The sequence below is a fragment of the Tenrec ecaudatus genome, chromosome 17 (genome assembly GCF_050624435.1).
Source record: "Tenrec ecaudatus isolate mTenEca1 chromosome 17, mTenEca1.hap1, whole genome shotgun sequence".
NCBI classification, from domain to species: Eukaryota; Metazoa; Chordata; class Mammalia; order Afrosoricida; family Tenrecidae; genus Tenrec; species Tenrec ecaudatus.
The window spans coordinates 60511754-60523030 of NC_134546.1; the positions used below are offsets into that span (position 1 = coordinate 60511754).

The 11277-nt window shown below is 49.7% G+C and overlaps 1 protein-coding gene across 1 annotated transcript; it reads right to left on the reverse strand.

The window, feature by feature from the left end:
* Positions 1-6954: 6954 nt before the first annotated feature.
* RPLP1 (ribosomal protein lateral stalk subunit P1) lies at positions 6955-8568 on the reverse strand. Its single transcript, XM_075535736.1, has 4 exons — positions 8360-8568; positions 8039-8113; positions 7192-7309; positions 6955-7103 (listed from the first exon to the last, which is right to left on the reverse strand). Exons 1-4 carry the CDS (start codon positions 8429-8431, stop codon positions 7024-7026), a joined length of 345 nt encoding a protein of 114 aa, XP_075391851.1. The 5' UTR covers positions 8432-8568; the 3' UTR covers positions 6955-7023.
* Between the last annotated feature and the right edge of the window lie 2709 nt (positions 8569-11277).

Here is an 11277-nt window from a genome sequence, read left to right on the forward strand (position 1 = left end):
CATCGGCCAGCCGTTCTGACGGAGAGAGATGAGGCGGTTTGCTTCTGAAAGGTGGGAAGATTAGGGAGAGAGGGAGATGTCTCCACCGAAAGCTGCCACTAAACAAAAATGAGCTGGCCAGGCCGCAATAAAGGGGCGTAAAAGGAATCAGGCATCCCCTGGGGACAATCCAAAGCTGGGCGTGCTCAGGCCAGGGTCACCTGGGCGCAGGTGACGGTCAACCTGGACGTGCACACTAGGCACCAGCCACGTGCGCCTAAACTCAGCCACGAAGATCGGACCCCACAGTGGGGGCAGAGACAGAGGTCTGCTCTCTCTCAGGTCGGAGGCGGGCTCTCCCGCGTGCGCACATTGTGCACGCACCTAGCCCTCACAGGCCTTGCTCTCTCTTTTTCCTTTTTCGGTTCGGGGATTCCTCATTTGGTTCTATTTTTATAAATCCTTTTATTGGGGGCTCATACAACTCCTATCACAATCCATCCATCCATCCCCTGTGTCAGGCATACCCCTTTTTTGGTCCTGAGGACTCCACTTGCAGGCCATTTTCCACGTGGCCTTTCCGCGCTTCCCAGAGCGCCCATTTTCGGTCTCGAACTTTCTCACGGCCATGCCTGCTTTCCATGGAGAGCGTGTCCTAGCTGAGACCGTATTACCCAAAACTTCCGCTTTTCTCACAAAAGTGACTTTAATGACAAAACTGCTTCCGCCACGTGGATTCTTTCAGCGTTGAGAAGCAAGAACAGGGCAAGCCATCCCAGACACCTAACATTTCCCAAAAGACTTGTGGTTTTGGATACCCTAAGGTGCAGTGCTACGCTGTCCTCAGGGAACTGCCGTGACGCGGTACGTTGAGGCATGACGTCTGTCTTGCGCACGGTGGGCTCCTTAAGAACGATTTCTATGGCATCAGAATGGCACCTGCAACTCAAACGATGAGTCTAGGCAACAATGAGTGTGTGTTACTGAGGCGGGGCGGGCGCAGGATGAGCAGAGTCCCGCAGCCGGGAGACTGCCATCGTTGTCACAGAATTGCACAGGCAGACACTTGGTGCCCCGTGGATGCGCATCATCTCAGCAACAGGAGAAAATAGAGTTTGGTTTTTAATCCAGCGAAGAAAGACAAGGACTCAGAGACTACACCTAACACCTACAGGGGGCCTCAGGATATCTCTAGCAGGGCGCAGTCTGTGAATGGCGTCTTGCGTCCGCTCACCTTCCTGAGCACGTCCCTGGCGCAGTGTTGGGCCTTCTCTTTATGCCTCCTGTGTTTGCATTCGCGTTTCCCAGTGAATGTCAACGGAGACTCAAGAATAAGTCAACACCATAAATGCCAAGGCTTGTTAGCAGAGTAAACCGTGTGCTTAGCCGGTCTTAAAAGAATCCTTCTGGGTAAACAAAGGGAAGGCTTTACTTGAGAGCAAACAGAGCGAGGCGGGGAGGTGCGGCTGCCGCCTGGCTGGAAGGTCACTCACAGGCCCAGCGCTGGACTCGGGTTTGAGTGGCAGGGGTGGGGCAAGAGGGGAACTGCGCTGTGGTGTGTGAGCCAGGGGCACTGCCCACCTTTCATACTGGAGAAAACCAGGGGCCAGACAGGGCCCACGCATGTCCAGGGTCACCCAGCCAACCCCAATCCTCCGTTACCCAGCAGCCCCTGCTTTCCCAAGGAGGCATGTCGCTGGGTGAGGTCAAAGCCCAGACTTGCAAAGAGACCTTCAGAAAGCCTGCTCCTTTGCTCTGAAGCTTCAAGGGCAATTTTCATATGTAAAGAAGACCAGGAGGAAACAATGCCCCCCTCCCCCACCCTGAGCAGAGCAAAAGGAACAGCCAGCCTTCGGAACACTGTGGGGCACAGATCCACCAGGACAGAGAGGGGTTACTATGTCCCCAGCAAGTGCCTAGGGTGATAAACAAAGAAACGAGGCACTGATGTTGCCAGTTCAGACAGCAGCACGTAGGATGATCTCCATCCAAAACCCCAAGCACAACCAGTATCTTAAAATCATGTTTTTGCCATTAAAGAAAAAAAAACCTTCAAATATTCCACTTTTGATATAATGTATGGATTCCTTCTCTCTTTGTAGGAGAAACACAGGACTTTCGACACGAGTAGAGTTCTATCCTTGGGGACTGTCCCACAGGGACAGTTCGAGCCGTCTTGTAGGGTGGCTAGGAGTCAGCATCCACTCCATGGCACCAACTTTGGTTGTTTTATGGTGGTTTGACTTGCCTCTTTGTAAAAATCAATATACAATATGATCCCTTACCCCTTCTCAAAAAGGAGTTGAGGGTATAAAGCCATGTACAAATATGAAGTAAAGTCAATAAAAGGTCCAGGAGAACAGTCTCATCTTCATCCAAGAAGTGCCTGGTGGGCTTGAACTGCCGACCCTGTGAGTACCAGCCCCAACACGTAAGACACTACACCACCAGCAGCCCTTCCTTCCTAAGACAACACTCCAGTGAGAAGACGCCCACCCATCCAAGGCGCCATTCACAAGTCACCATGAGGTAGCACTGAGCAAACTTTTTAAAATAAAATTATATTGTTTTCCCTGGAAGTTTACACAGTCGATTAGGTTTTCATTTTAACAATTTCTATACTTCTTCAGTGATGTGTTACATTTTTCAACACCACACCCCCCCCCACACCCTATTTTCAAGCCGAAAATAGAACAAATTAAGAATGGGTTTGTAAGGTCTCTCTCTCCTGGCTAGATTCCAACCTCAGTCCTTGGCTACGCGGAGAAAGATTTCACGCTGAAGCCGGGCTCGTGATCCAAGTGAATTTAATGAGAGTTAAAAGAAGCTTCAGGTTTTACGCGGCACCCATAGGATTCCTCTGACCTTGCGGCCTGGCAGAGACTGCTCAGGGTCACGCAAGGATCTCTCTCTCCTCCCTCGAAGAAGACCAGACCAGCCCTCTCCCTTCCTGTCCCTGCCTTTTCAAGGGTTCCCCGGGGAGGCGTGGTGAACGACCCCAGGTCGATCCCATTGGCTGAATTGCAGTCACCTGGCCCAGGTGGGCTGCTCCAGATGTAACGCCCATCTCCGCCCACCGGTGGGAAAATCCAGCTTTGTCCTTTGCTGGCTCTCCTGGGCATGTGTAAATGGACTTCCCAATTCCCTAGGCTAAGCTGCCTAACAGGTTAAAAGGAAAAGCAAATGTTAATTTTTAGCCCACCTATATCTGCAAGAATGTACTTCTGATGTACTCGTCGGTGGAGAGGGCTTTTCACAGCCCTGATCAATGGTCCAAGGGGATTCAATGGCGGCTTGTCCCCCATGGGGTCTCTGCAAATGGATTTTGGCCTTTCTCTGTCTGCTGCAACGTTGGCAAACTGGGACCGAGCCTCTGGAAAACACATGCTCTGAAAATCCCTTTCGAAAGCACACTTGTCCCGTGTGTTTGCAATTCTGACACTGCATTTCAGACTCTTTTCACAGGAGATCTCACTTAGGGACCAGTCGTGACACAACTCGGAGTCCCGGGTGGCGCAAACAGTTAAACGCGCAACTGCTAGCGGTCCCACCGTGCAGCCGCAGAGCGGCCAGGAGTCCAGAATCCCCTGGAGAGCAATGGCTCAGCAGGCCGGCAAGCGCGGCGGCAAAGCAGCTGTGCTCTTCGGGCGACTGTCGCCCCCAACAGCCTCGGAGAGCAGCCAAGGGCGTGGATGCCAGGATACCACAGGGACTCAGTGGCGTGCTTCTTTGTGTTTGGACCAGACATAAAGAGGGAAAGTCACGCAGCAGGGAGAAGGCAGGTCTTGAATCATGAAAGAACTCCATCCACTTGCAGGCCAAGTCCGGCCAGGACGAGACCCCGCCCACCACCTGCCCACGTGACTCGACCTGGCGAGTCTCCTTCCCTTGGATGCCGGCTACCTCGGGAGCATCTTCAGGGAGAGCGCTGACGTCATTAAAAGCCAGCGGGGAGCAGACCACACCCAGCCCACTGCCATCCAGTCTGGGCGACTCAGTCACCCAGCAGGAGGGAGTTCGACTGCTCCTTTGGGCTTCTGAAATTTAAATCGTTAAATCTCTCCCAGGAACTGAACCTCTGACCTTATGATTAGCAACCCAATGCTTAAACCACTGTGCCAGCACAACCCATAAACTGGATGTCTTGCCCACGTGTAGGTCTCTTGGCTGGAGCACCGGTGAGCACAGACATGCCTTCCTTGCCAGGGCTGTTCCTCTGGATTCTGACTCACTCCGGGACCAAGCAATCCCCCACCCACCGTTTCCTCTGTGAGAGACATCGTGCTCAGCAGACGCTCATGCATCCCAGGAACCATTCCCACGTTTGGCCACTACGAGGCGGCACTGAGGCAGATTCTGGAAAGCAAATGATAACTTAAAAATTACTTTTTAAAAAACCTGACCAGAGGATGTACACTGGTACAGACAGGAAGTGGAAACACAGGGAATTCAGAACAGATGAACCCCTCAAGACCAGTGCTGAGAGTGGCGATACGGGGAGGGTGGGGTGGAAAGGGGGAACCGATTACAGGGATCTACATATAACTGCCACCCTGGGGGGCAGACTGCAGAGGAGTGGGTGAAGGGAGACGTTGGACAGTGTAGATATGACAAAATAATAATTTATAAATTATCAAGGGCTCTTGAGGGAGGGGGAAGCGGAGAGGGAAGGTGGGGGAGAAATGGGGAACCAACCACAATGATCTACATATAACCCCCTGCCTGAGGGGCGGACAACAGAAAAACGGATGAAAGAAGATACCAAGGACTCAAGTAGAAAGAAAATAGTTTGATTATGATGGCAGCAAATGTATAAACGTGGTTGACACAAGGATGTACGTATGCATTGTGGTAAGAATTGTATGCGCCCCAATAAAATGATTTTTTTTAATCTAGGGGTCTTTTAAACTAATTGTCAACCTATTTCTATTTATTTAACAAACATTTCTATCACCAGATCACTAGGCGACAAGATAATATTTTTCCGGGTTCTTAAATTCTCTTTCCAGGGCTCTATTGAGAGATCCGAGAAAGTTAACCTCCATAAAAAATGTAATTTACTTTCAAACTGACAGCCCATTTTCCCATTTTTGTTTATCTTTTAAATCTCCCTTCCTTCAAATTTTGAAGGCAGTTATTTATTCACTTATTAACATACTCATTGGACCTTTCAAAACATGTTAGCGCCCACGTGTGCCGCTCTGGGCTGGGGGCACGGTTGGCTCTAACCAGGAGTTAATGCTCCATCCTGCTCTAAAATTTCAAATTCCCCAGGAGACCTGTTCAAAATGCAGGTTCCAGGCTGCAGAAGGTTATGGGGGAATCCAGAAACTTCTGCCAAATTAAAACCCTGAGGAACTCGCTGCCATGATCTGAACCATTAACGCGGAGCGTCTAAAGCCATCGCTGCTCACCAAGCTCCAGAAAAGCAACCCTATGGCAGGCACTTGCCCCATTTCCGCAGTTAACGAAAGTACTGGAATCTGTAAGAGGTTTTCACATCAAACTCAAAGACCGAGTTGCCGCCTGAAAAACCGAACGCAAGCGTGAACGAGCCAAAGGGCATGCGCAAGATTAAAAAAAAAAAACACGCACGCACGCGCACACCAGGAGCCTAAAGGCGTTGTTTGCAATTGAGATGTTTCCTGGCAAGTTCGTCACTACTCCCGCCTCTTCCTCTCTGCGAGGAGGCTGATTGGACAACGGAGTTAAAAAGGAAGAGGCTGGTTTGAGAAGTGGAGAAATGGCTGCGGCCGCCATGCCTGACCGGTCCCCAGAGCTTTCCTCCACCTTCCCGGTCGGGCGCTGTGGACTTGACAGGTGAGCGCCCAGTTGCCTATTCCGTTGGTTCCAAAGACCTAGTTCAGACATCAAGAGCCACCAGGGCCCTGCTAGTTTAGAATGTGTACTAACTTAGCATAATTTCCCCCTAAAGTAAGGTTTTTAACTATTTTCCCGGCGTCCCGCAGCATTAAAAAAAAGTCCCGATACTTGGAAAGAATGCACAAGCTAGGGTACACGGTTTGCGGCTGCCATGTGGCTATTTCGCCAGGATGTGAGCTTTATCAATGGTGTCCCGCTTTACCAAGGTTAAAATCTGCATAGTGCTGCTGGACAACCAGGCAGATGTCTGACGGACATTCGGACGTGGATGTGCTCAGTCAGCTCCTTTCTAGGCTCGTTTCCTCCTACACTTGCCAAACAGTATTAGCTTATGGGGGGCTGTTACCTCGTTTACCAGTTGCTGCACAGAATGAGCCTGCCACATCAACAGCATTGCTTTAACCGGATACACACCTCTATTTCAATACCGATGAGCTAATCAGACAACTCAGAACCTGAACAGGATGAATACTCAGGGGTATGTAGCAAGTCACTGGGCAGCCTTGCCAGGAGAGCAGCACTGAAAAGTCTCCAGGACCAGCCAGTAAAGGAACAAAACACAATACTAGAATCAACTAGATAATGCTAAATTAGGCAGTTGTTTAGAAATTACCTAGGAGTCCTTCCCAAGTTCAAGGAAAACTCCATGATTTCCTTCAGTTCTTCCAAACTTTGAAGCCCATGTCCATAACCGGAATTCCTTTCTACAACCCTGCAAGCCATGAGATTTTCTAAACTGAATCCATTTGGTCCACACTACCTTCAGCTCTGGACTCATCTCAATGTGAAAAGCCGGAGAACTTAAGCATGTGTTGAAACACTTCACACACTAGGTAGGCACTGTTGACCTTTTAATCGCTAGAGATGCAACCCCTTCCCCAATTTTACCATTAGGCCCAGCAGTTTTTAGGCTGCACATGAGAACTACCCAACAGGCTTTTGAAATCAACCCCCCCACCTATTATTGCACATATCAGGGATAGACCCTGTATTCAGTGAAAGGAACCTGGACAAAGCAATAACCCTCCTGGAGATGGGGACTGGAAGATGCCAACTTCTGGGCAGAGGAAAATTCAGCTTGGTATATCACACCCCAAATACCATTGAAGATCACAGAAGTAGAGTTCAGTTTGGTTTATTGAACATGTTACAAAAGAGGGTTTAGTCAAAAAGACCAAAGCCCATGTCATCATCAGATTCTTCAGACTCTTCTTTCTTGGCTTCCACTTTCTTCTCCTCAGCTGAACAAACAAAGGCAGATGTTAAATACTTGTTCTCCACCCTACCCATCCACCCTTCCTTAAGAAACCCAACTTAACAGCGTCCTACCTGGGGCAGCAGCGGTGGCAGGTGCAGGTCCTCCGGCTGGTGCGGCGCCAGCAGCTGGGGCAGGGCCACCAGCCCCTACATTACAGATGAGGCTCCCGATGTTGACGTTGGCCAGAGCCTGTAATGAACAGCACACGCACAATAACCCCCCAGCTGCTCCTCCAGTTACAATTCCCAATTTGTACACACATACACCTGCACCTTAATTTCCCACGCATTATCGATCAAATCTCCAACTTCCTTCTCTGATGCTGAAGCCACCTTACATTATCGATTAGTGACTAATATCTAAGTGGCTCTAAAGTAAGGTGGCATTGCTGTCAGAATCAACTTGATGGCAGTAAATTTGGTTTTGGAACCGAAGATGGCCAGATATTCAAACTAGGATTCTTTCTGGAGTTCTGTGCCTTCAATGAGAAGTAAATCTTCCAAAGCTAAATCAACTCAAAAAGCTCTCAAGCACTTTATCTTGTCAGAGCTTAAGTACACCTTGGACAGAAGTGGGATTCAGTCTTACCTTGCAGTTAAGTGTTGATAAAATTAAACCAAACACTGAGTCTGTGGGTTGGAATTGCCTGATAGCACACCATCCCCATGCCAGAAGGACGTGCCTGGTGTCCCGTGCATGACTCACTTAGAGAAGGCATTTTATCGGTTAAGAATCGTGTTTTCCCTGGTTTGTAAACAGGAAGGTGGGCAGTTGGAGACCAAGGACTGGACGCAGCAGTGTGGCACACTGAACCCTCCCCATGTGAGTGGGAACATTAAAGTGGGTTTTCCCTGAGGCCCTTACATTGCACATGCGCCCGGGAAGCTCACGCCCCACGGGCCGCCCGCTGCCCCTTACCTTGGCGAACAGGCCGGGCCAGAAGGGCTCCACGTTGACGCCGGCGGCCTTAATGAGGGCGTTGATCTTGTCCTCCTGCAACATGCAGAAGAACGCCTGTTGGTCTGGGAACGCCGGGCGTTGTCGCCTAGCGCCGGCCGAGAAATTCGGGGTGCCCAGGGTTTGAAAAGCACCCCGGGGTGGGCGCGGCAGACGCGGGGACGAAGCTAGGCGCGGACCTCAACGCCTGCTCGGCGGGCGATCTTAGACCCGCGGCCCGGCCCCCCAGGCGGACACGTGGGGAGCAGGCCGCGCACGCCGCCTGCCCGGCCCCGCACTCACCGTGACGGTCACCTCGTCGTCGTGCAGGATGAGGGCCGAGTAGATGCAGGCGAGCTCGGAGACGGAGGCCATGGTGCGGAGTCCTGGGCTGGCGGCTGCCGGGCGCGGTGCTAGTCGCCGGATGAAGTGAGGGGCTCACCCCAACGCGGCCTTAGCTTCCTCGGAAGGACCGAGCACCTTAACGGCAGCTGAGGAAAGAGAATGACGCGCCTGCGCGCAACCACTTATAGCGGCCACGCGGGCCAATCGGGGACCGCTTCCTGCGGAAGAGGCGGGGCGACAGCCGCAAGGGACGATGGATCTAAAGCGCCGGCGCGCAATTTGTGAGTCAGTTCCTGGTCTCCAAGAGTTTCAGTGTCTTTTCTCTTTAGACTGCCGGCTTCCATTCCAGCTCAGAGACCTTCTAGAACGACCCCTGTGGATCTCCGAGACCAACTCTTTACGGAACAGAAAGCCTCACCTTTCTCCCACGGAGCGGCAGGTGGTTTCAAACTGCTGACCTTGCCGTTAGCAGCCCAACGTGTAAAGCGCTACGCCACCAGATTTCTTTTTAAAGATGTTATAAAACGCATTCAGCAGGCTGTCAATACCGGCGCGCTTGGGTTTGACACTTTAGCTAATTTCCCTCGTCGGAACCACGTTGCTAGAGCTGCACGTAGCCTTAGTGAAACGATTTAGACAGTTATTATGTGACAGTCACCAGTGGGCCTTTCCCATCAGGTGAGCTGGGAAGACAGGAGCTCGGTTACATCTTGGGAGGTTAGGCGCTTGCTCACTGACTTCCTTATAATAGGAGAGGAGAAACGTTCAGACTGCTGCCGTGTGACACTTGTCAATTGAGCCACACTTTGCCAGGCATGAGAGGGAGTAGGTACTCTTTCCATTTTACAGTTAGCAAATTATATTTGGGGCACTTTATCATTATTCATCAGTATCAGTGTCATTATGATCCCTAACTGAACTGCCTGGTTCTCATGATGCGTCCCACATAAGACAATCTTCACCCACAAAAGCAAACAAGTCATGGGAGCCCTGGTGGCCATAAGGAATTATACTTTGGGAAACCCACAGGGGCATTAAACCCTGTTCTATGGGTTTGCTATGAGTCAGCATCACGTCGGTGGCAGTGAGCTGTTTTTTTAGAAGGGGGATTGCAGTATTACACTGTTGGGCTGCCATCTACCTGGCTGGCAGTTCCAAACCAGCAGCAGCTCCCCAGGAGAGAGATTGGGCTTTCTACTGCAGGAAAGAGTTAAAGAGTTACAGACTTGGAAACCCACAAGAGGTTGCGAGCATTGACTCACTGGCATTGAGTTTGGTTTATGGGGCTTTAACCCTTAATTTTTTTTAACTCATTGGCATCAAGGACTAGAAAATTCCTCTCCCAACCTTTTAAATTACTCTTTTCTGTTAATAGAGGACTGTGTTGTGTGTTGGCACAATCATTTTGAAGAGCAAAGTGCTGATTTTGACCTTAGAAAAGTTCAGTAACACGTGAAGGTCTGAGCACAAGACAATGTGTGTGCATGAGGCAAACTGCAAACACCGTCTCTCAACAGGCTTATGTGTAAAGAGGTGGAACAGCCGAGAACAGAAAGCCTGAGATGTGTCATTCTGAATAAACCTGAGCGTGAAAGAAGCAAGTTGCACAAAGACAGCAAGAGAGCACTTTACTTCTCTACAGTGCTCAATGACTGCTGGGTAGTTACTGAGAAGTCTAGAAGGCAAAATGCTAAATAATGTAAGGTATGACCCTAAACAGACCACCCTGGTTTGTAAAACATCAGAAATTGCCATCTCAAATTAGTCAACTGAGCCTAGTGCCCCTGCTTACTCTTCAGGCCTGGAGTGCTCCTCATTCCTGTGGCTTTTAGCTATGCTTGAAGAACAATCACCAAGTGACATCAAAAAAGGCAGCACTTGCCCAGGAGGCAGGAATGAATAGGGTAGGCCTAGTGGAAATGGTAATGTGGGGACACTGGCTAACATTCCCACAATAATGGTGTGCACTTTGGCTAAGCAGTCGTTCCACATGTCCCCAGTCCCCACCTCCCACCCACCTCTTGCACATAGCTAAGCCAGACCTCAACCACAACAGCACACACATGCCTCACCCCACCCCTTCCCAGTCTGGTGCACACAATAGCAGCTAACTCATAATGAGTTTCGGGTACCTAATGTCCTGTTTGGGAGGAAAATGATGCTTTCTACTCCTGTAAACACTTAATCTTGAAAACTCAAAGAGGACAGTTCTGCCCTGTCCTATTAGGTATGAAACAGCATCAACTCGATGCCAGTGAGTGTTAGTGAATGTCCTGGTGCTAATAATCTCAGTAGCCCACATCAGTGAGCCCTTTAAAAAATCTGAGATAACCCCAAAGTGGAGATTAAATCTTGTTGCGTCTCCGGAACAGGGTTTTACCATCATTACGAAGGTCTGAGCAGTCTACAAACACCCCTCTCAGTGGCCATTGCTTACCATTACATGACCAGGGAAAATGAAGTCAACTTTGCCATTTTTCTTTATCCCCAAAGCTGCTTTTGGCCAAGACTAATATACACCTTTACCATTAATGAAAATCATGAAAGAGCTCTATCATTTTCGTAAAATAAAAAAGCTTAGTTTCAAAAGTTATCCAGATTTCATAATAAAAAGCTATGCAGCTCCACACTAGTATCTTATCATGCTTTTCAAAAGTACAGTTTCTAAAGCGTTGTCCCCCAACCATGCTCTGGTTTATATACTCTAGAAGAGTATATTCGAACAGAAAAAGACACCCTCTATTCAATGGCAAATTAGTATTTCATATCGCCTCTAGTGAAATATTTCTTTCATATTTCTTTTAATTCACCCACAAACACCCCGGGTAGTGAGGTGCCAAGGGCTCTGGGTAGGGCCACAGCCCAACCTGGCGCCC

Coding starts and splice junctions, on each gene's coding strand:
- RPLP1 (XM_075535736.1), bottom strand. CDS start 8,431: ATGGCCTCCGTCTCCGAGCTCGCCTGCATCTACTCGGCCCTCATCCTG. Junction 8,114..8,359: donor ACGACGAGGTGACCGTCACG/GTGAGTGCGGGG, acceptor TGCATGTTGCAG/GAGGACAAGATCAACGCCCT. Junction 7,104..7,191: donor TGCCACCGCTGCTGCCCCAG/GTAGGACGCTGT, acceptor TTGTTTGTTCAG/CTGAGGAGAAGAAAGTGGAA.